At 48.0% G+C, this 25394-nt stretch overlaps 1 protein-coding gene across 4 annotated transcripts in view; it reads right to left on the reverse strand.

The window, feature by feature from the left end:
* LOC146197052 (transducin-like enhancer protein 4) overlaps window positions 1-21156 on the reverse strand; it is a 67879-nt gene extending 46723 nt beyond the window's left edge. For 2 of the 4 annotated variants that reach the window (XM_084598784.1, XM_084598783.1), the window contains exon 1: window positions 20721-21156. In XM_084598784.1, the coding sequence (XP_084454910.1) occupies window positions 20721-20741 (21 nt within the window). In that variant the 5' untranslated portion in view covers window positions 20742-21156. The remainder of the gene's footprint in view (window positions 1-20720) is intronic. The other 2 variants (XM_084598782.1, XM_084598781.1) reach the window with 1 other exon arrangement.
* Window positions 21157-25394: the final 4238 nt, after the last annotated feature.

Raw genomic sequence — 25394 nt, forward strand, 5'->3', positions numbered from 1 at the left:
TAAAGTCTGAAAAACTGCATTTTTGTGACATTCAGCCGACCGAGCAAGTATTCCTTGCGCCTCGTGGTTGCCACAGCAACTTCAACGCCAGCCATTGTCAAACCACCGAACCAGTTTCGAAACAGTTTGCGAAAGGGATTCTAATGGACGGCATATGTACTTTCAGTTGTGTTCCCTGCAGTAAAGATGTTTAACACCTTGCCAGGCTCTGTGCAAGTTCTTCAGTGCTAAACCGCCAAGAAAAATAATGCCAAACAGTGCATTCGCATGCCTTGATCGGTTTATGGCGAGTTAACCACCGGTCATTTCTATTTCTGCTGCGCATGTGCGGTTTATAGTGTTACTTCTTTTTTTTTTTTTCTATTTTGAACTCTTGCCATGTGGCATATCGACCATAGAATGACTGAAACATGCAACCGCCATGAAAAGCACGTGTACTTTTTTGACGTCGATTCGCAACTGACTTTACTCATCTATGCTGTCAGTTGTTTCATTCCATCCCCACGCTTAATGCCCTTATAGGGTGATGTAGATATCTTGACTAAATAAACAAACCAATGGGGCGGATATTCGATTTTTTTTTTTTTTCTGGCTAGTTCGGAATATATTTCATAAAAAAAAAATGAAACAGGCGAAGGGTGGTGCCTTATTGGACGTTGGACTGTACTCATACAATTGGAAAGGGTGGATCAGCTAACCTCAAGCTCATCCGGCGTAAGAAGGAACACACATGCAGCACTGGCGATCAAACGTAATGTAACTCGTAAATAATCGTGCTAACAAAGCCCCCAAAACATAGGCACGCAGGCGAACAGAACAAGAAAACAAGGCAAAAAGCATAACAAACAAAAAATTCAAAGGAACCAAACCGAAACGCGCGTTTCAAAAATGCCATAGCTTCACCAACAAGCCCAGGCTTCGCTCCTGCAAAAAAAAAAAAAAAAAAAAAAAAAAAAAAAAAAAAAAAAAAGAGAGAAAAAAAGCATTTCTGCTCTAAAAGCAGAAACAGCTGCCAAATGTTAATTCGATCATTAAAAAAATGCGCATATCGAATATCAAACGCTAAAATAGAAACTGTTATTCAGCACGCACAGCTATGCGCAAAGTGTTTTCTTTTTTTTCTTTTACTCTCTGCTTCTGCGCTGTGCCGCCATCCTCTTCTAAGCCACTGCAAATAGCATAAGCGGTCCCAGTTTACCTTATTTCCTCAACAAACACAACCACCGCCACGAAAGTGGCATGTGATAGGTTTGCATTCGGATTGAGCAAAAGCCTGCCTGTAGGCCGCTGCTCGTAAAGAAGAAGCGTAGAAGCCACAAAAATTCACAGCACGCTTTCAAACGTAGTCTTTTTTTTTTTTTTTTTTCGATCAAACTGTAGCATTCATTGCCTTGCAGTGTTTCCTTCCTACGCGGTCAAAAGCGTTCGATGCGCCACGCAAGGGCTACTGTTCCTCTGTGTATGCCCTAACATTAAAAGGAGCGCCACGTAGTACGCACGCAACCATACCCCGCATATAAGTCTGTAAGCGTTCACGTACGATATGAACCGGGAACCTTTAGAAAGAGCTGCACACTTGTTTATCGCACGTTCATAAACCTTGACGCTGTCGCCTGCGTGCCGCTATTACAGGCGCCTATCCTCCTGCTGCATTGTTCTCCGGTGTTATTAAAGACTCTCTCTTTTCCCCCATCATCTCTCCGTCAGGTGCACGGCCTTCTGCCGCGAAAATTTCAGAACTGTCATCCCGAGCAGATGAGAACAGCGCGTCGGCCAGCTGAACTGTCAGCACAAGCGACGCCTTCGCGGAGCGCATGCGCGAAGGTCATCCGTCACACGCGAGGGGGCAAATATCGCGCAAGCACCGCGAATTGGAGCTCAAAAGACGACATCCCGACAGCGGCATTGTACGCAGAGACAGCTGCGCAGCCGATTTCATGGGAGCGCCGAGATATATGTTATTTGAGGGAGGCGGGGGGGGGGGGGGGGGGGGGGGGGGGGGGGGGGGGGGTAAAAATACACAGCACTAAGCTGGCGCTCGGGACTGTCCTTGTATACTTACATGATAGCGAGCCCGTGTGCTTGTTCACCATAAAATGCCGGCTGCACGCTTACCGCCTCTAATCGATTGGGTCGTCGAGCCACGCACATGTGCTCCGCAGTGACGTCTACGAACGACCATGTTTTGGACTGTGCCGATTTATCACGGGCGTCAAAAAAAAAAAAAAAAAAACACAAAAGGAACTGCGACCGGTACGCGAATTCCATGTCTGCCGCTGAGCTATATATGTAGCATAGGCGGACACTCAGTAAAGGGGGTGATCAAAAGTATCACTTGTGGAATACAACGTGATAGCTTTCTCCTCACAACCCTGAAGCGTGTGTCCCGTTATTGGAAGACTAGAACTATCTGCGATGAGCCCGTTTTGTAGAAATTCCGTAAAAAATGCATATGCGTGGCTTGCGGCAAGTATGAGCTAAAGGTCGCGTACGATAAGTTGCACTGAGGGCGACTTGCGGACTTGTGAATCCAAGACCGTCGTTACCTTTGGGGGAGCGGCGTTGACATGGCACCAAAAGGGTCGAGTTGAGTCGAATTGTGCGGCAGAAAAAAGTTCAGTTGCTTTATGTAACTGCCGCCGGGTCGGGCAGGGGAGTCGACTAAACTCGGCCCCTCAAATCCGCCGCCAAGGTGTGGGTTGACTCGCAGCCGCGTCTGCAAATTCACGATTATGGAGAGATTTTTGGCAGGAGAGCGTCTCGAAGCTGGCGTGCCAAGACAGCTGACCCGCTCATATCGAGTTCATGTAAACATACAGCCGTCGAGTTGGGCTGACCTTGCTTAGCTAGAACCCCCTGACCTGAAACGTGGCGCATCGCTCGAGAAGTGAGGTGGTGAGGACACTTGTGAAAACGCTACCCTGATCACTTTGGACCTCGGAAGGGAATCCAACTCGTGCAAACACTGACAGCAACGAATCCACTACACTCTCGGACGTCACCTCGCGCAGCGGAACAGCTTCTGGAAACTTTGTGGCTGGGCCTAACATAGTGAGGATATAACGGTACCCTGACTCTGTCACAGGAAGTGGCCCAACTACATCTATTACTAACCGGTGAAACGGCTCGGTAATGATTGGTACTAACACCATCGGAGCTTTCCACTTACCTTGCGCCTTTCCAACCCGCTGGCACGTGTCGCATGACCGTACAAAATTTTCCGTGTCCTTAAAACATCCAGGCCAATAGTATTCTTGCAACAGCCTCTGCTTTGCTTTCCTTATTCCAAGGTGACATGACCACGAGCTGCCATGGGAAAGTCGCAGTAAGTCTTCGCGGTACTTTTGGGGAACGACTAATTGGTCCCGCTCTACTCCGCGCTTATCCTTGAATAAGCGATACAGCACTCCCTTTCTCATCTCGAAAGAAATATTCCTTGCTGTCGGGTCCATATAAACGAGGATACTACAAGACATAATTGGAGCTTAGACGTGGACTAGTTAGTTTTTTTATACATGAGAGCAGCGCTGGTGGCGAAATTGCGCCCAAATTCTGCTTACTCGGCGAGATGCAGCGTGTTTATTGCCCACTTATCAGTTACGCGCGATTCTGAACTGGTGCTAGAATTCCAGGTCATTTCTGACGATTTAAAAAATATATATAGATTTGTAACCCTATCACCTGAGATGCATGGTAATACGCCTCTAGCATATTACGTGACATACACCTTAAGGACGTGTAATAATAAGGTGACCAACACGTTTGATGTACAAGGGCGTCCACTTCTAGCTTAAACACTGTCACCGTAATCTTGAAAACACCACTGCGTACGTTATGGAAACACAGTGATGCAAACACAAAGCGACCTGGCGATGATACTTTGCATAGCCTGCCGCATATATTCACTGCGCCGCCAGGCCGTATGCTCAATGGCGCCTTGAAGACAACGATCGTGTTTCAGCTAGAAGTAGGCGACCCTGTACTTTGGCTGCTACCTTCCTGATCACGTCCTCCGCGCCAAACATGCATACAACAAAGCGACAAGGACAAGACCTCTCGCTATATATAGCAGCTTCTTTCTCAAAGGATACGCGGCTTGATCAATTAACGCATCTGCCACAACAATACTTCCTTGCATGACGCACCAAAAACATTTTACTCTTATCATCACAAACAATGTTGACTCGCAACCGCGTTTGTCTTAATCTTGGAGGCCCTTGACTGGCAATAAGGATGTGCTGCCGAGAAAAAGAAGCGAAAGTAAAATGACTGCAAGATTAGGCAGCTCGGTCTACAACGACCCAACGACAGAAACGAGCCAACTGATTATGTACGAACTGGAAGTTAAAAAGGGCATGTGCTAAATATATGCGAGAGCAGAGAACAAAATGGATGATGATCATGATGAAAGGGGCGAAGGCTGTACATTACGTATAGTTTGAGAAACACGGTTTGTTTAAACATTCAAGGCGGCAGGCTCGCAATGCGCAAGCCTGTGGCGGAGCTCGAAACAGGCGTCTACTCAGTCGACGCCCCGCAGTGCTCTCTTGAGCTCGCCTAACCTCTTTTGGGGATCCGTTCGCGAGAGGAGGCGCGCGCGGCTGATGAAAATTAACAAGCGCTGCGCCCTACATAATTCTCCCCGCCGCCACTTGGCTGCGCTCGCTGGAGTGCATACAAGTTTATTGAGGGGCTTTATGCATACATAGAGTCACTGCCCCCGACGTATACCATCCTAGACACACGGACGGAAGGACTGCACGGCAAACAGAAGCAGCTTGTCCTCCTCACTGTGTACAGTCTAGCTGCAGCTCTGTTGTATGCCTCTTGAAGGCGGGCGTGTGGAAACAAGCGGTTCGATGCTGGAAAAGGGTGTTATTTATTTCATCACCATCATCATCAGCCTGGCTATACCCACTGCAGGGCGAAGACCTCTCCCATATTTCTCCACTTAACCCGGTGTTATTTATTTACCTCTCACTAAATCTCAAATGCCGCAGGAAAGAGGCATCACAGTATCGCACAGTGTCGATGGCCGGGCAGTTCTGTACAGGGTGCTTCACGTAGCCTGAGCCAAGTATAAAAAAAAAAAAAAGAAATAAAAATAAGCGATGCGTAGCAGCTGGGTGCCCCAACGACATATTGTTCGTTGTCATGTAGCGCTCCTGAGATGATTACTTTTTTTAATTCCGCATAAATAGTTCATTAACTAAGACAGATATAAAAAAAAAATGTGGTGACTCCTCGACTCAATTATTTTAAGCAAGAACATTATACACACTACGAAAACGTTTAAATTATTTCCAAAAATCGGGTCTTGATTTTCATACATGTCACTTATGAGCATACATGAACTTCAGTCATTCTTTCTTTTAAAAAATTAACGTTTTTCAAACAATTTGCGTGTTTTGCTTTCATTTCTTTTGCATGTTTCACATGAAGTCAATTGTTATGTATGTCTATTTTCTATTGTATCGTTGCTTGCCTTGTAAAGGAGGCTGCGGGCTCTAGTCAAGTGGCTTGCTTCAAAAAGACCCGTAGTCTGCTCCGTCATAGATGATGATGTTATTATTACTATTATCAAAATTTTTAAAAACAGGTTAGGGCCAAATTCGTTCCACCGTCCCCGAAACAAGATTTTTTTTTTTTTTTTTTTTTTTTTTTTTTTTTTTTTTTTTTTTTTTTTTTACCAAAGTACAGCCGCTCAGATTTATAACTAGCGTGTGCGACGGCTGCCTTTTCTGCGCACTTGCAGATCAAACTTGAAAGATCAAGATTATGTGATCTCCTTTGTAACGCGCAAAAGCACAAAAAAGGCAGCCGTCGCATGATATAGTTAATGGGCGATTGTGCCTCTTGCGTCGTCGTTATTTTTTTTTTTTTTTCCTTTGGCATTTAAAAAAAGCCCATGAAATTTAAGCAAATACGACGTGTCGGCGCCCCTGCGCGACTATTTTGCAGCGCTGCCAAACGCGTTTTGAATCATGCGAAGCTGCTGGCGCCGCTGTTAGCATAGTCTTGGAAGTGCATCAGCACTTCCAAGAATATATGCTGACAAGAGGTAGGTCTTGTGATAGGCAAGACACCTATGCAGCCGCCCAAGACGGAGCTTTTATTGAGCTACAGGGCCGACAAAGCAAGAAACGAAGGAGGAGCACTGAAGTCGCGTGATTAAAGGCAGGCACGATTTTTATTTATTTGTATCATTGTCCAGCTCGTCGAAATGGGCGACCGCCTTTCACTTGGGCACGGTCATCGCTCACGTATCGCGCGTTCAAAACGCGGATAGAAGCGCTTCAATGTGACCACGCGCGAGCGTATAATCATGGGCTATAATCTTTTCTTTTCTTTTTTAATATTTTGCGGGCATTCTTTTAAAGTGGTGGAAAAAAAAGCGCACGTAGGAGATACGCTAGTAGACAAAACAAGATCAGTTGCTGAACCCCATTTACACTTAATGAAACGCACTTGGCCCTAAATATGGCTAAATTGAATATTAGACATTTTGAATAAATCGTCTCAACTAATAAAGCGGAGCATAAAGACGGAGCGCTAAGCGACGGAACTTTAAATATCGTCGGTTAATTTTTCCTCTTTGTCGACGCACGCTGATTCTCCTTGCGAAATGGACCGATAGGAACATCTGCAGTCCACTTTCGTTTTTTTATTATTTTTTTTTTTTCATTATCTTGCTTATAAAACTTTTTTTTTTTTTCATTATCTTGCTTATAAAACTTCCGTTTTCCGTTCAAGGTGCGCCTTTGTCCTTATGCTGCGGTAATCTGCAGTTAAAGGCGAACTTAAATGCGTACTCAGTGTCCGTTAAAGAAACTACTTCAGAAGAGAACGACATGCGGCCGCGACAGAACAGTCGCGCATGCGCGAACGCCACCTTAAGCCTTCTTACGTGCGGCATTGCGAAATGATTGAATGAAACTACTTTATTGCCTACGATATGGTCGGTTAGGGCAGGTGGGCTTGGTGTGGCCCCCAGACGGGAGCGACTTCCTGAGCTCCCGTGGCAAATGCCAGTTGTGTCATTTTATCTGGTCGGCGTAGGTGTATGCTCCAGCCCTCCTCGGCCGCAAGCATTTCTCTCCTTGGCATGCAGTGGCGCCATCTACATTCTTCGGAGGGGACTAGCCGCAAGCATTTCTCTCCTTGGCATCATTCTGCTGTTATGACGTCAGACTGCGACCGGACTGCGACTATGACGACTGACTAGCCATGACTAGTATACCAGCGACCGTGATTAACCATGACTTTGATGAACTATGATTATGGATAACTATGAGTTGAGTAATTGAATCGTAATTTTATTAATTATCGGTGATTGACGCCATTATTATCGATCTCTGGATGACTGACAGGTGGTCCCACTTTCTGGCCACACGAAGCATGAGGCAAGAAACGCTTTCGCGTTAATAGCGGCCATAAAATTCATTTTTTCTCGCTATAACATCGCCTCCAAAAATTTATTGATTGCTAACGCTACCCGTTATTGGGCACCCAACGATCCTCGCGTAAGTGCAAGCCTCGTTCACTGGAGGTGTGTCCCTTATGAAACGAACCCAAATGTCCAGTTATGAGCCAGCACGTCCATGTATCGCCACAGGGTGAGCAACCGCGACAAGATGCAAAAGCTGCAGGCACAACCCTCTGCAAGCACAACCCTCTGCAGGCGCCCATAAAAGGAAACTGCCCTCAAAATAATGTGTCCCCATAAGACGAACAGAAAAAGAAATAAGAACGGTTTTGTGAAAGAAGTAATAACAAAGCAACTCTAAAGAGACTTCGATGAAGAGACAATTAGGCGCCGATGACAGATATGATGAACTAGGCGGTGAGGGCGGCATTTCGTTTGACATTTTCTGACTTCGCAAAGGGCAGACGCAACCGGGCCTGAAAGGTTATAGGCAAATTGTGAACAATCGCGGCTGAGTTAATGACTCTCCCCGATGCGGTATTTTTCAGCCCAGTTTGGTGTATTTTATTTGTGTGTGTGTGTGTGTGTGTGTGTGTGTGTGTGTGTGTGTGTGTGTGTGTGTGTGTGTGTGTGTGTGTGTGTGTGTGTGTGTGTGTGTGTGTGTGTGTGTGTGTGTGTGTGCGTGCGTGCGTGCGTGCGTGCGTGCGTGCGTGCGTGCGTGCGTGCGTGCGTGCTCCTTCAACCAACACGTGTTTGCTTATCCATTAGAGCCGTTCTTTTGTACGAGCACGCGGGGAATGTTGCGGAGCTGCCGCACTTGACACCGTGCTCTTTATGTGTTGCATCTGGCTCCCGCTATCACCGATTATCGGAGGACACCGAACCGCCAGCGACCTCCGCGTCGACGATCCACTACGCACGCGATCGCTTTCGATCCTATCGTTCGAAAGCAATTGACGCGCCCTTACCCTCGCTGCCTCTTTTCACCACATGCCAAGCGGGTCATGGGGAGCATCGGAAAGGTTCGCGCGGCACAGATTCTCGGGAGAGCGAGAGACTGAAGAAAGATCAGCCTGGCACCTTGCCCTTACCCAGGCTACTGATGAAATTTTATGAAAAATAAAAGAAAGGAAAGCCGACGTGGAATACATTAAACTTTAAAGGAGACCACGAGTGCGGGCACTGCTTGCGCCTAATACAGCAGCTGGAAAAAAGCTTCAGACTACCGACTAGAGCAATCGTTTTCAACGCGACGATAGGCGTGAGCCATGTTACCGGAACAGCAAGCGTCAACGTTAACAGGAAATTTGCAAAAAAAAAAAAAAAAAAGAATTACAGGGTGCTTGGTGTTCCAACGCCTATGTGTTGGCCTCTATTGAACTTGCCATATATGCACAAAGTGTCCCTTCAACGAATTGGAGAGGTTTTTTTTTTTTTTTTTTTTTCCATTTCTCTGAGCACAAAGGATCTCGTCAAATTATAGGCTTTTATACGTAGAGGAAATGTAAAGTAAGGTATAGATAGGCAAAGTATAGGAAATGCAGGACTAAAAATCAATATTCAGAAGACAGGTAGCGTTCAACAGCCTCGGAAAGCAACAGCAGTTCACAATAGGTAACGAAGTACTGGAAGTGCCTACTTAGGACAGGTAAATGTCTATTTAGGAGCGCTAGTATCCGCAGATCCGAACCGAGGAAGGGGAAGGACTATAGGCGAATAAGGTCGGTATGGAGCGCATTTGGCAGGTACTCGCAGATTATGACCAGCAGGTGTCGCTTAAGAGGAACGTATATAACACTTGCAATGGGCTGAAACGTGGAGGCTAACGAAAAGGGTTCGCAGACAGCTATGGAACGGGAAATGGTAGGTGTAACATTACGAGATAAGCGTGTAGAACGCGTCAGAAACAACTCGAGTTAATGACAGGACATGTAGTGCGAAGAGAGGATAACCGATGGTCGCTTAGGGTAACAAACTGGATTCCAAGGAAAGCAAAGCGTAGCAGGGGGCGGCAGGAAGTTAGGTGGGCGGACGGGGTTAAGAAGTTTGCAGGGGTCAAGTGGATGCAGCCCGCACAGGACCGTGTTAGTTGGGGGAATTTGGGAAAGGCCTTTGCCCTGCAGTGGTAGTCCGGTTGATGATGACGATGATACGCTTTTGTAATCAAGACTATGTGAAGGCAGGTGCACAAAGCATCGCAAATGTCTTTGTTGGGATGGAAACGTTAGAGCGCGGCTGCCATACTCCTTTGAAAATCCAGTGACACGACGGCTATGAGAGAATGCGGCACTCCGAAAGAATTTCCAGAGCGAGCTTAAACGGCGCCATGAGGCAATGCACATTCGCGAGAATAAGTGGCCATCACTACGACAATGTGCGTCTTTTGGTAAAATCAAACATGTGCAACGTATACCTTTCATTTCACCGAAGTTAGCACAGCAGCCAAACAGACTGTTTTGTTTTTTTCTCCACACCAAGCGTAGTTAGACTTGAACACAACTGCAAAACAAGGATTGTGATGTACCGGCTTCGACCGGAAGCTTCGTTTGCGTGCATACAGCCAAGGGCGCGGAAAGTGACGGAGAACATGGCGGCCGCTAGATGTTAGCGCAGAACATTCATGCAGGCCCAATAGGTGAAGGAAAAGGCCCTAGTGAAAGAATATGAGTAACGTGACAACAATAAACGGTGATTCGTTTAAATGTGTTCAGTTTAGCGTAGCTATCCGCCAAAAAACGAGCAAAAGAGGTATATGCTATCGACAGAAGACCCGTTAATACATCGTCCACTAGTCATATGGCGCCCGGTCGGAACGCACCGACGTCATCGACACAGATATTACATATATATATATATATATATATATATATATATATATATATATATATATATATATATATATATATATATATATGTGTGTGTGTGAAGGAAAGAAGCCAACAGTCAGCGAGGCCAAGGAAAGCGTTGGGGATGGTACTTTTGTCTCTTTTTTTTTTTTATTGTTTACTTAGATAATCACAGAAATTGGTAATGTAATCTGATTAGGGGAAAGATAATTAAACACAAAGTAGAAGAAAAAACAACGTATCGATGGTGGGAACCGAACCCACGACATCCGAATATCGCGTCCGGTGCTCTTCCAACTGAGCTACATCGGCCGCTGTCCCCCCTGCTACTTTCTTGGGTATTTATGTTGTCTGTATACGAACCTTGAGAGTATATATATATATATATATATATATATATATATATACACACTCGTAGGGAATTTCCCGCGCACTTCTTCCCGCCTTCACTGTCTGTGCGGTCGGTGTACGTAATATCCGAGGCCCACATAACACGCCTTTCAGGTAAACTATTTCGTTCAAAAAGAAAAACAATTATACTCTAAAGGCTGTCTTTATTATAAGAGGTGTATATATTAAAGCATTTTTCGTAAGGGTTGAAAAGAGGGCTCATGATTCCCTGTTTGCAGAGTCCGCAATGCATGGCCCGGTTGCATACTATTTTCGCTTAACTCACGCGTTCAATCATGCGAAGAGTTTAAAGCCGACACGTTTAATAAATTGCCTGTTAGCCAATACTGCAAAAGAGAAAGTGGCTGTAACCAGATATACAGAAGGAAAAAAATTAATTTGCTCAAAAGTCGGGATTCTTTTCGTGTTACGAAAACACAGACATCGCAACGAAGACACGTATCGATGAACTCTATCACGCACGCACAAAAAAAAAAAAAAAGAGCAGAACGGTTTCGGTGCCAAAGAACGTAACGCCCACTGAAGAAATAGACAACACGCAAAAAATAAAGCAGGAAATTGTGCGACATATAAGGCTAGCGAGAACTAAAAAGCGAGAACGCTATGAAGCCACGTCAATTTTATAAAAGGCGAACTTGTTCTATGTAGATAAAAAAAAAAAAAAAAATCCGCAACGTTAGACGTGCCGGGGGAGTCAATAAAGCAGCAGCGGTTTTAGCGCGATCTCGACCGTTTTATGTTGCGTTCAGTCGGCGATGCCCCGTGTCGGCCGGTCGGTTGGGGTGATCTGCGTTTCAGTGAAACACACCCCCTCTCCACCACTCCGATTGCATGCCATTAAAACCCATGTCCCGACGAACGAACGAGAATGTGGGCAAAGAACGCTTCGCAGGAGCCCTCGTTGACTTTTATCTAAAAAGAACTAATGCGAACAGGTGGAATTACCTGTGCGGGAGTGGCAAGGAGTGACTAAATTTATGATCGTGGTAAAACACGGATTGCGTTGCGCGAACGTTGAGAAATATAGCGCACTCTTATGAGCGCATCGACAACGACTGTTGTACGTCGAAAGACTTAATTTTCTGCACACACTGAGACTGAACTGTTTCCCTTAGTTGGAGGGTATGTCGTAAGCCCCCCCCCCCCCCCCCCCCCCTTTTTTTTCCTTTTTTTTTTTTTTTTTCGTTCTCCTGGCTTAGCGCCATCCTTGAGGCTCGTATGTTAATAATGGGGCGGAGCAGCGAGACTGCTGGCCGTCTATTCAGTCGTAACTTCACGAGTGCGAACAAAAAAGGAAGGAAAAAAAGATGGCTCACAAGTTGTAATACGACTCTAGTTCTAGAACGAGAGGCGTACATTTAGTGGGTGAAGTGAAGGCTACTTCTCGATGAAAAAATGAATAAATAAAAAAAAATACGGTTTATGGTATACTAACAATGGCGGGCCATGCTGGCAAGCGGGAAATCTGCCTGATTGCACTTCTTTAGCAAAAAAGACGTCTTTAAGCGGACGATATGTCGTAGAGGAGATTCTTCTCCAACTCGAGTGCCTTCAACTTGAAAGCCTCAAATTTAACGAGGCAGATGTCTCGTAAATAAAGGCCATTCTAAGACGTTTAGCGAATATTCTGGTTTAAACCGGTGATCCGAGCTCGTCGCTACCCGCTATATATAACGCCGCCAGCGCTCTTGGTAAACGGCGAGATTTGGCGCTAACCCTTAAAAACAGCGGCGACAGACAAGAGAGGAAACCCTCAAGGACAATGGTCGACAGTGCTTAACTTGACGCCGCAGTTGCTGCAGGCCGCTGGTTGTGAGAGCCGTGATCTCTCACTCTTTGCCGAGAAGGATAATCCTTTTTCCCTACGGATATATCCGAGATTTCTTCACCGCAGATTTCTTTTTTTTTTTTTTTTTAACAAGAAAAAGGAAAAGAAAAAACGAGACGCGGCTGCCTGCGCTTGTTAGGTGCTCTCAGTCGTGCCCACTAAGGTTTTTTGAGAAACGAGACGATCGCTTGCGGTAATATCCTAGCCGACGAGAGCTTAAAATATCGGTGGTATACGGTTCTCATTAGAGACTTTTAGTTTAACGCTGCCGTTTACCGTGGCCGTCTACCGCTACCGCGCGCCGTCAGCACAGCACGTGCCGTAAGCAAGCCTCAACGTACTCAGAAACCGGTGTTTATTTTATTCTTTAAACCGATTACGTATTAAGCGATAGCTTATACAGCACGTACGGTCGAAAAGCCGTCGGCTTCGTAGTAGTATGTCGCAGCTGTTGTAGTTGTCCGCACCGCTTGTCGGAAATAATCTGGGGCGGCGTAAAAAAATTCGTACCATGGTAACTCGTAGTTCTGGTGACAAATGAATTATTGGTGTGTACAGGCGATGACGCCTTACCCCGCACCTCCACCAAGATGATACGGGGCAGAAGGCTAGCACAGGAACCCACAGCAGGTGATGAGCAAGTGTTCACAGCACAGCAGAGCAGAACACAGCAGGTGTTCAGGCAAGCCCCAACGGTTTCTTCAGCTTTGGCGTCTCTCACTCTATTTTCTATAGTCATCCTCTTTGGTGGCATATACGTAACAATATAATGAAACCATTGTAATTGATTACAATCAGGAATGAAACGCTACAGTCTGATTATGGTAATTAAGAAATTTTAGTGTGTAATTGATCAATTAACTGAACTAAACACTGCTCAGAATGTAAAGGCAATGTTTGCTGATGCTAAGTATCAGTGTATAAAAGATAAATATTGAAAAGAAATATATAAAAAATAAACATTTGAAAAATCAAAATTAAAAACAACTGTATAAACAATCAACCCTTAACCCTCAAGTGTGCCTTTTTTTTCTTTCCCTTACCGGCCGATTCAATCGGTATTTTTTGGCTACACCCTGAAAGCACTCCGAAAGATACAACACGGTTTCAGAATTCAATCTGATAGGACCGATTAAATGAAGAGCAAATGAGCCACTAAGGAAGCCGCCGATGACAACTAAGCCCCATTTTCGCCCTTGGCAAAACTACATTGTCAAACGTGCTTTGTGGTTCAGCTGAGACCTCAATTAGTACCTCGATCCTGTCCGTGTCTTCCAGCGTTGTTTTAGATAATCCATCTCGCCTATCAAGCCGCTTTGTTCACTGCCAATGTGCCAAGATGGCGAGCCAGCCATACGCCCGTAGCGGTAATGCTGATCTGTTTACCGCTGCCGTGGCGCTTGAGGTAACCTTGCGACAGGTACCCAACCTAACCATGTTGCGGCGCACACAAGTCTCTCCCGTCAATGCGCTTCTTTTGACGTACTCAGTGGATTGCGTTTTACAGAACTTTATACAGAAATGAGCGCTATAGACCTTATGTGCTCCATCTGGCAATAAGGCAGGATATTCGAAATGGTGCTAAACCTTCTAGTTCCGTTATAAATTCCCGTCACGACAATCGGTCGACGTCATTGGCTGAATGATGTCGGTCCTTTATTTGCCGCTTTCTTCTTGAGTTGTACCTGGACATAAATAAAATCCTCATCCAAACTTTGATGTGCAGCTCCATCAAGCACTTGCACTTTTTGAGGAAGAGCGGTGGCGGACTGGAACTTTCAATAAAATATCGGCCCTTTAAAATGCTTGAAGTGGATCGCCCAGCGCAGTCTATAGCAGGTCTTGCAAACAAGCAAACAAATGCCGCCACGTTTTTTTTTTTTTTTTTTTTTTTTTTTTTTTTTTTTTTGCGCGAAACTGCTGGTGGCATAATGCCTGCACTTCCTTTATCGCTTTTTCTGTCGTGCATAAAGCACCGCATTGAGTGCAAGTATCCTCCTCCTTTGTCGCCCAAAGGCGGCAATCAATCGATAACCGCTAGCTTCAGTTCGTACCGCGGGTATCCATTGATTCAGCACTCTCGACGCATTTATGCTCGTACACTGAAGAGCAAAAATTCAAAATGCAGCTGCGCTGATGCCGGACGTGGTGCTGCGGGCGACGACATGGAAGACTTCGTAGAAAGAGCCTCGCAATGAGGGGAAATTGATTCGGCCAAGAAAACACGCAAGGCACACAGACGCCTTGCAACGGTTGGGAAAGCGCGCCACGGTTGGAAAAGCTCGGAGCTTCATTCGCGTCCCCCTCTGCAACGGTCCAATGAATAGCACGGCTCCAGTGAGGCAGGCCTTCATGGCCATTTAGACACGGGCGCCGGAAACTGGTTGTCGCTTTATACAGTGTCTGCTGACATGCTGTTACGTCAGTGCTTCCTGCCTGCGCCGCTTTTTTTTTTTTTTTTCTCCTTCTGTGTCATCATCAGTGCGAGAAAAAATAAGTTCTCCCAATAAATGTCCAGTCAGTCCCGACCTGTGCCGGTAGTGGCGATCCAGCAAGTCTCCTAGCCCCATTATCCATGTACGCCTACCCTCTAAGCCACGTGGCTGTGTATCCCTTTGCTATACCTTACAATATAGACGAGCGGCTGTCACTTTCCCTGTCTCAGCGTCAGCTACCATTAATTAGCGTTCGCTCCCTAAATAACACTGCGCCCATTCCGTCATTGAATGATAAAACCAAAGTTTTCATCCCACAACTTGCTTTGATGTCTTCAACCTGAATTCAAGCTTGGAACTGACTTCATCGGGAAGGACAGCGATCAACACCCAATTATGAAAGCACACGAGTCGTTATCAAATGCCACATCATTCATGCGTGAGCCCAGGACGCTTTACAACCGGTCCACTTGCGCCAGAGCAACGCAGTAAGAGAGCGAGACGGCTGTCGCCGGAGGCTTGGGCGAGAGAGACGTTCGAAGAAAACCAGCCAAGCATGGAACGAGAAACAACAGCTGTGCGACGGCCAACAAGAACACCGAAACATGAAAAAGCGTCAGGGCGTCAACGCGCGAAAAGCTAAACAAACACGGACAGGAGACGTCGTACTGCGGCTGAGGCGTGACGCTAAATGTGGCCGACAGCGCGGTCTCTGAGGAAGAGTGCAACAGGCTCATTGCTGCAATTCGCAGCGGTAAAGTGCACTATGCTAGTTCACTTTAGCTCATCTTTTTTCGCTTCTAAAATACAGCAGACTGATCGCGTTTCACGCTGTGATCATGCGTCCTTCCTATCATGTGATCATGAATAAATTCTTATATTAAGGTAATGCAGCATTCAAGAAGATCATATGAAAATTCGTTTTTTTTTTTTGTTTTTGCGTAAGAAAGAGAAATAAGTAAAAAAGTTTTGTTTCACAGGGCGTATCGATGAGCGCGCGAAAACAGGAGGCGGACCTGTTCAAATCAAACTCTAATTGCGCTCTTCATTGTGTTAACAATATTTGTGCCATCCGTCGTCCGGTGACGCTGCTCAGAGGACCCTACTAAAGCCCCTCGATAACCCTACTAGACCCTACTGTTGAAGAACGGAATCATGCGTGCAGACTAACACAGGCTTCCTTCCTCTGAGACAAATTCACTTACTTCTACCCTTACTACCAAATTCGCCACAAACACGAGGAAGCAGAAGCACACTTCTGTAACATGGACAATAATGCAGCTGCTCTGGTTTTCGGGGATTGCCTTCATGATCGGGATGGCTGACAGCCCTGCTTGTGAACGATGTGGCGTTGACGAAACGATTGAGCACCTCCTTTGTGAGTGCCCCGTTTTTGCAACTGGGAGACATACGTTGCGTTCTGCATTGGATTGTCTGGACGCTCACTCCTTAATAGAAGGGAAGATCTTGAGACCATGGTCACAAAAGTCATCTGCGCTCAAAGCCTACAAGACACTGCTTTTTAAGAGAGACTAGCCTGACTGAGAGACTGACTTTCTCACCTCCTCTTCTCTTCTACCCTCCCCCTTCCTCAGTGTAGGGTAGCCAACAGGAATTATTTCTGGTTAACATCTCTGCCTTCCGTCTTTTCTCGTCCTCCTTGCCTACCCCCCCCCCCCCCCCCTCGGTCACACACACACAAAAAAAAAAGAGGTAACCGTGGCATCTTCGAGCGTTATTTAAAACCTATCTGGCAAAATTACTGTATTAATTTGCGTGGAATTTCTGTTATTTAATTATTGTTTTTTTTTTTTGTGTGTGTGTTTTTTGCACCCTTGTGAATGTTGCCCACCGTATTGTGATGTTGGCTCGTCATCATTTTATACGGCTTGCACAGCGCCTCTTCACCGTGTAGAGTTTGTTCTCCAACAACTACAAGTGACACTACCTCTCCCGATTGCTTCAGTATTTGCGCAGGTCTCCGGCCCCCTGGCAATGCGAGAGGAAGCAACCAGTTTCCACAAAAAGACGAATTGCTCGCTTATTTCTTCACGTGTGCTTGTCACGTACATTCACGGAATAATTCAATGATTAAACTTCGTTCCCTTTCATATTTGAGGAACCTGCACGTGAAAAAAGTGCGCAAGTTCTTCGAACGGCCAGTGAAAAAAAAAAAAAAAATTCTTCCGTTCGTATCAGGCGATCTTTTGTACTTACTGTTCGCGACCGTCGATTAGCCTTCACATAGCGCGCGTCTTGTGCCTAAAACTGGTTGCAAAGGCAAGTTAACCAGTGATAAAAAATGCCGAGTCTTCGCCCCCTAATCTACCTGCTCTAACAAATAATACAAACAGCACGCGGACAAGACGACCCAAAGGGTTTCCGAAACAGCACGCGGACAAGACGACCCAAAGGGTTTCCGAAAGAGGCCCGCATCATACGGCCGCCACCGATCCCCCCCGGAAAGCCTTTTAATCATCCAACGAAATCTCGGCACATGTGGGCGGTCCCGGATTTCGTATTCCGCCGGAATGCAGGCCGCGGCATCGAACGCGGCATCGCGATGTCGGGTTGCCACCACCGCTGTCTCCTCACAAAGAAGGAAGGAGGGGATGCGGGGGCGAGAGAAGAGCCCGTCGAATAACAGGCGCGAGACGCAAATAGTCGATTGCGCTCTGCGGAAGCAGGTGGAGGGGGATCCGAGGCAATCGATTCAGCGCCACAGTGGAGTTCCCTTCTCGCTACCGAGACCGACACCCCCCCCCCCCCCCCCCCCCCCCCTCTCCACCGCGTTCGAAATGAGCCGGCGACAAGATGAAGAAACGCCCGGCCGCCTCTGTGGATCGGTGCTGGGGCCCCCGGGAGAGAAATTTGCATTCCGCGCAAGTGCCGCCTTGGCACGGCACGGCGCCGGCGGTCGGTGCGAGACGCCTTCCACGCCGCAAAAGATGGATCAACAAAATGGAGGAGAGGAGGTTAAGAGTGAAGAGGGGTGAACAGGAGCGGAGTGAATATGACCGCACGAAGAATGCTGTCCTGTTTTTGGGCGTTCGCTCTCTCGGACAGCGACCGAAAGGCGCCAAAAAAAAAAAGAATTGGAAACCGCAACTTCGTGGTTTGTCGCCGCATCCGCTCCAATTAGCGAGTAATTATGTCGCTCTTAATTACACTTAACTGCGGTGATGCATGACTGCCCATTCACGTTCCAAAGGCGGCTGCCACGGACGCCCCTGACTTGAAATGGCGTGAAGCCTTTTTTTTTTTTTTTTCGTCACACCTTCGCTGGTACGGACAGCTGGATTTCCGAGACAGATGCTTAATTTGACATTCTTTAGCAAAAGCAAAGCAAGGCACATGCGAGGTGTTTTGTTATTCGGATTATACAACAATTTCAGGGAGAAGAACGTTTGGGAACACAGCCCAAGAACGAGGCGGCAAAACTCAAAGGAGGTCCCCGAACCAATGGCGTCGGCCGCTTGTCATGACGTCACCGTTAATCCCCTGGAATGACATAGCAGGTGGTTGGTAAGCGTCTCCGTGTAAAGGAATTAACCGTAACGTCATGACAATAGGTCTATGCCACTGGATGGATGCCTTCTAGAGACAATCCCAGCTGCGTTCTTGAGTTGTATCAACCACTGTATTCACAAACGAGCCCTCAAACTCCTTTATAGCACGTGATCACGGGCAATTTAGTCCAGAACTGGTAATGCAAACTACAATCCCGCGATCATACCACTAAGGTTGGTTGGTTTGTGGGGTTTAATGTCCCAAAGCGACTCAGGCTATGAGAGACTCCGTAGTGGAGGACTCTGGAAATTTCGACTACCTGGGGTTCTTTAACGTGCGCTGACATCGCACAGCACACGGCCGCCTTGCTTTTCGCCTCGATCGAAAAGCGGCCGCCGAGGCCGGGATTCGATCCCGCATCCTTGGGAACAGTAGTCGAGCGCCGTAACCACTGCGCCACCGCGGCGGGCATGCCACTAAGGTTGTGAGCGGTTGTGAGCACGTTTTTTCCACAGAGTGTCCTTGCGAGTCATCGCCCGTGGAGTCGACGATGCGATTCAGACATGTCCAAGAAGAAGGAGCCGAGCGGGGCAGGTATCATCTGGATATTTACCCCCCCCCCCCCCCTAGGTTCTCTTATTCAGGTTAGGGACGCCTTTAATTAGAAGCACCCCCCCCCCCCCCACACACACACTAAGTATACGAAATTTCAGCTCCTGCCGAAAAATATCACTGCCCAGCGCATACGTGTGTCAGCAGTACATCGATCCCAGTCTGTTAGTTTAGTGCCTTTGGAACTTCGAAAGAGCGCGTTTAACACAATACAGCACGTGAGATTAGGTGCTTTGTTCAAAGGTGTCAAATGTAAACACACCTCGCCACCTGCGCTCAAACCCTTTTCTAAAAGACTTCACACACAAACCGCCGGACGCCACATCCGCTGTAAAAAGCGGACAAATAACGGCTTCCGCCGGATAAAAATAATCAAAAGTGGAGAGAAACGCCCGAGTCAAGGCCATGTAACGACTCACACAATAAAGGTTTAAAGCAACGTCGAACTTTTCTGTGAGAACACTGGCCACTGGTCTAACAGATACCACAGCCGGCAGAAAATGCCGACACCTTTAACACTCTCTCCCTCATCTGAGCAGCGCGGGCAAGAGGCGCGTGAGAAACCGAAGGTGAGAACATGGGGGAAGCGCATCCGCCATGCGCGGCTTCGATGAGTCCACACACAACATAACTACGACCAGCCAAGTATGTAGTACCGAGGTAGCGCCGAGGGGGTGCATGAGCAGACTCGGTTTCCCGTGCGAGGCGTCCCCCCACCGCCTCTGAGCAGTGACGGAAGGACGCGAGAGGTGGCGCCACGCTCGAAACCGACGGGGCGAGTCGGCTGCTGCCGCCTCACCGCACGCGGCGGCAACGGCAGCGCGGCTCATCGGAGCGTGACTAATGTCCGCCTCGGGGGTAGGCAGCAGCGCGGCTCGGTGGACGGCCAGCTGAACCCCAGCGCCACAAAAACAATAAACACACCGCTGCTCTCGCTGGTCTGCTGCGGCGCTGTTATTTGAAATGCGGCAACACGCAAGCGCCGCGCCTGGCGACGACGATCAGGGAAGTCTGCTCGGGTCGTCAAAAGCTTAGCCAAGTGTGTGCGCGCGCGCGCACTCAATTATGGACTACCAAGTAGAGCTCGCTGCAAAGCGCGTCGCGTCACCTTCTGTTTGAGGGGGGCCTTCTTGATCGAACTGTGCGTACCGCATCGGCGAAAATTGAACAAAGCAATGGATCGCTAGTTTGAACTCGGTATGCGCTTCTGACGACATATACTCACATGGCTGAGATATTCGATTACTGATTCAGCGCCTTTTGGACCAGTAAAGTTTACAGAGATCATACACAAGGGGCTCCCATACGGTTCGACTGCGCTGCAGTTAGGCGCGCATCGATCAAGTCACAACGTTCATCCTTGCGGGCAATGATTTCACCGGCGGAGGTGTCGATCGACGCATAAGTTAGCAGCGTGGGCGAGGTTCGCATACGTTCCGAGGGCGGGGTGGCGACCCTTGCAAAGCCTTTTCGGCGATTCACCGATTGAAGGCGGCGGCGCCGTACCGAAGGCGCCGGAAGAGCGGGCATTATAGCAGCCAGCTCGCCTTGCCGGCGGCGGCTTTCACGAGCGGGGGGAGCGGGCAAGACTCTGGGGGGAGGGCGTTTTTAATGAGCGCCGCCGCTAAGAAGAGCAATTTGCGGCCACTCACCGGATGCCTATTGGGGAACATTGCGGATCGATGCAGCCGCCAGAGACGGCCGTCGGGGGGCGCCGCCTTCAGCTGGCTGCTGTCCACGCCGGCGCGGAAGACGCACCGGGCTCTCAGGCGCCCGCCATGGAGTCAAAATCCCGCACGATCCGAGGTATCCGGCTTCCTCACAGGCCCCACACAACGCGAAACCCAGGTGCGGCGTGTCCCCAAACACAACACAAGGCCGAGACGCTGCGAGCAATGGCGGCGAGCAACGACAGCGGGCGAGCAGGCGCCTCGGCGGTCGACGAAAGAGCGCGCTGTTTCCTCGGTGGGCCGCGGTGTGGCGCAGCGGCGCAACAATCCACAAGCAGAGAGGCGCGATGGGAAGGAGGGTGTGACACCCTCCCGGCGGGGCTCAACCCGACGACCACCGGCAAATCGGAACACCAAATATGGCTCACAGTATGATTGCCCTTATCAACAAACATGACCGGTCGCCAGCGCCACTTCCTCCCCTGGCGGCCGCCGGGGTGCCGTGAGGCGGGACGCGGCGAGCACGTGGGGCGCCCGCCTCCGGGCGCTGCGCGCCAATGGGCGCTCCGCTCGGCGGCCCTACTGACAGGCGCGCGTCAGGAGTGCGTGACCGGCGCGCGGCGCCCTGATCTGTAAATACAACCGCGAGAGATAACCGGCCCGAGCAGTTTTCCCCGCTGCAAGATTTCCGGCCCTTCGAACTTGGTCGTCTTTCGCTCCCGTCGGCCTCAAAAGAAGAAGCGCCGCCGACCGCGCGCCCGTTCTCCACTATAAACAAGAACGCGCCCTCTCGCCTGGCCGTCGCGCCTCTTCCCCACATCCGCGCTCCGGCGCGCGGGCTTAATTTAAATAAACTCTCCCGCGCTCCGCGAGCCTTGTAAACCCACTTAGGTGGTGATACATTGTGGTGGCACTGGGAGCGCACTAATTGCGCGCCGCCGCCGGCATAATGGAGAGTAATTGACGGACCAGGCGGGCGCGCACTCTTTTCATAATTCTCGCTTCGTCCCTGCGGCGGACGGCTTCACTCACCAGAGCAAGGAGTGGTGAAGTGTCACCCTCTCTGGTGATGAGGCCGCCTCCGGCTAGAATCCGCCTCCGGAGAAGCGAGGGGCGACAATTAGACAAGTTTTCGCCAAATTGCCTTTCTTTTCTTTCTGCTGCGTTCGCGACGACCGCCGTTTTCCGTGACACTTCTTGTAATGATGGCGTGGAGTCGCGAGCTGCGGCTTTTCTATAATGGATACCGCTTGTGAAGAATACACACGCTCGAGGTATACGTGACCTAAATCGTGAGTCTCCTGAAGACAACCGGCAGAGCCGCAACTCGTAGAGGGGGTGACTGCCGTAAATGTCACAGACGCAATGGTCGTTGCGGGTCAAATGAGAGGTCGAGAAACCAGCCGCAGCGGTGAGCACTGTGCGCAGCACCGCCTATAGAGTTTCCAACCACGCCACAAGCATTGTGTTTCGTCTCGGGCTGTTGCGTGAAACGCAATGTCCCTGTCCGCTAAAGTGTGCACGCCTCCTTCGTGCGCTGTGTTCTGTCAAAGCATTGCCGCAACAATGTGGGTAGAGGAAATGGGTATGGAAATGTAACTACAGACTTTAATATCTATACGATGATAAAGACGAACAGTCTGGGGGCACTTTGAATGCCTCCTGCAAATACAATTCTTCCGTACTGCTGGCTTTTGAATCACGTCCAGCGGAAAAAAGATAAAGTTAGTAAAGAAACGAAGGACCTAGCTGAAGACCATAAGCAGGACAGAGAATACACGGGGAGGTGCCCATAAAGATAAATCATAAATCTAAGCCCATATGTAGAGAAAATAGTTATCACAGGTATGGTTCGAAATCAGTAAACTGTCAACTAATAAGCATCATTGAGCCCTCACCAGGCGCCTCATCTGCTCCTTTCAACACTTGCGTCTCGGAGGGCGTGCGACCAGAGAGCGGCTCAGAATTCACACTTTCAAATACGAGCAGCGGGTCGCTTTCCCGATATTTGGTCTCGTTCGGAACTAGAATTGCTTGACTTGTCTACCTTGACGGCTCACCAAAGCTAGCTTCCGTACATTTCGGCTGAGTCGCTGATTGGTTACCGGTTTGCGACCAGCAGTTGCAAAAGCTGGAAAATCGAGCAGTGCTCGAACGGCCGGCGACTGTCGATCGCTTTTCGACCAATGTGACCATTTGCGACAGTCGCCTCTCGACCAGAACTTATAACAGAATGAAAGTGGTCAGAAACTTCCACCTCAAGATCAAAAACTACAGTTACGTGCGATTTGACCACACGAAGTGAAACGCGCTTATTTTTAGCGTTTAGGTGGGACTGGCTCGCTGCACAAAGATTGTTGCGCGTCTCGCGCCGATTGCAACGCTTTCTGGTCGATGGGCTTGCACACACTGCTAAGTCCTTCGTTTGAGAGCCCGGCACTATTGATAACACTCGCTTGATAGCAGCTCGATCGTTCTTCAGTAACAAATCTTGTACGCAGACTCATATCGTGCATTTGGCCTTGCACTATAATGAAAACTCAAGCAGCTGCCGTGAGCGCTATTTCTGCAGTGTGTGGGATTCGGGCTTGCCGCGGCTGGTGGTTGGTGGCTTATGTCCACGTAGAAAACCACAAGTGACTTTGTGCCTATTTAACTCTACTGGGCATATCAGATTCAGTCGGTGGCAGGAGGCTGCGTTTTTCTTGTTAATAATATGTAAGACGTCAATGATCACCACGCGGTTTGCGCGTACTACCGCTAAATACATTATGGTGAATTTTTATTTTCGCAGCTTCGGTTTCAACAGCCCGGTGACGTGAAAGTGGAGTATATATAGGTGACGTGAGCAATGAAAAGAATAAAAAAACAGCAATATAATCGCTCTATCTTGTATCCTCACATATTTTTTGTGATTGTTCTCGATGCAGGCTGGCTTTAGCGATTTGGTGAATTTATACGGTTATTATTTTGCAGTTTTTGAACCCTTCACGTGACCTATATAGTACACACTCCGCTTTGACGGCACAGCCATCGCTTTGCTGTTAAAAGCGAAACAGGTGAGAAAAGAAATTCAGTTATAAATTATTTTAATGGTCATAGCTAGCCGCGATTCGCATATATGCATGATACGTTATCATTACAAAGCATAGAGCACCAAACCAAAAATTACGTGTCTATACTTTTAAATGAGGCGTGACGAGCCGAAAAGAGGCTGCATTCATAGAGTATGAGACACACACCCCGCTTCTACCATTCATACGTGCTTCTCTAAAATGTCATTCATATAAGCTTAATTAGCAGCAGAAGCATGACTACACCAGAACAAATATATGTCGCTCCCATATTCCGTCATGACCCGGTCATGTGCTACATGATCCCCGCAAACTTCCTATAACCTCATCCTCCCACCTAACCTTCATGCCACCAACTGCTACGTTTGCCTTTTCATGCCTTTAGCAGATAATGGGTTATTTTGCCTCCAAAATGTGTTACTTGATGGCACTTGGAGGCCATTCACGAATCACAACCCACTTGGCCCTCATCGTCAAGTGCCACAATGATCATGTGACTGGTCAGAAGTACATCGAGTGTGCAGCCTCTCGACCCACACAGCCGTTGTTGTTCATATCTACGTAATAACTAGTCTCAAATACTGATTGAGCAATCGGTGTCAATTTCAGGACCACAAATCCATTACAACTGAGACTTGCCGGTAGCACAGGACCACTCGGAACAATTTCTATAGGGTGCAGCACCACTATGGACCCACAGAGCTAGTCGTTCGCATCATCATCTATTACTGGAGTACACTGATGGCGCATTCCCGAGAGGGCCCATTTTTGGTTCTTGAGGGTGCACCGCCTCTCGAACCATACGGTTCAAATCATTATCGATTATACCTCAGTGCTTATGGTATAATTTCGGCAGGACGCATTGCATGGTTCACAAATCGCATTATATCTTGGATTACCATGCGTTACATCACTGCTCGTAACAAGCTTCAATGTGCACACCCTCTCGAGCCCCACAACCCTATCACGTAGTTCAAATCATCGTTTATTTATTTCCTGATGGTGTAGTTTCTAGAGGGCCCATTCTATAGTTCTCAAGGGTACGACCCCTGAACTATACAACCAATAGTTCTGATCATCATCGATCACGTCAGTATACTGATGGCGCAGTCTCGGGAGGGCGCATTTATGGTTCACAAATCGTTTATATATGGAGATTCACATCCGTCGCATGACTGGTCGTAACAAAGTCTGCACCCCCTCTGAAGCCACTATATATATAATTCAAATGATCGATTACATAAATACTGATGGCACAGTGTCAAGAGGGTCCACTCCTGGTTCTCGAGGGTGCAACCCTTATCGAACCGCATATTACCTCAGTACTGATGTCGCAGCCTCGAGAGGGCACTTTCTGGTTACAAAACGTTTATATATCGGAGTCACCTGAGTCAGATGATTGGTCATAATAATCTCTAGTGTGCAACCCCCTCTGCAAGCCACACGTCTATTGTATAGGTCAAATAATCGATTTCTTGAATGTTAATGATGCAGTCTCGAGAGGGTCTATTCCTCGTCTCGAGGGTGCACCTCCTCTCGAGTCTCGAACAGCACAGCATATATGGTTCAGATCATCATCAAT

Source organism: Amblyomma maculatum, chromosome 3, assembly GCF_055883805.1.
Source record: "Amblyomma maculatum isolate TAMU_Amacu chromosome 3, ASM5588380v1, whole genome shotgun sequence".
Lineage (NCBI taxonomy): Eukaryota > Metazoa > Arthropoda > Arachnida > Ixodida > Ixodidae > Amblyomma > Amblyomma maculatum.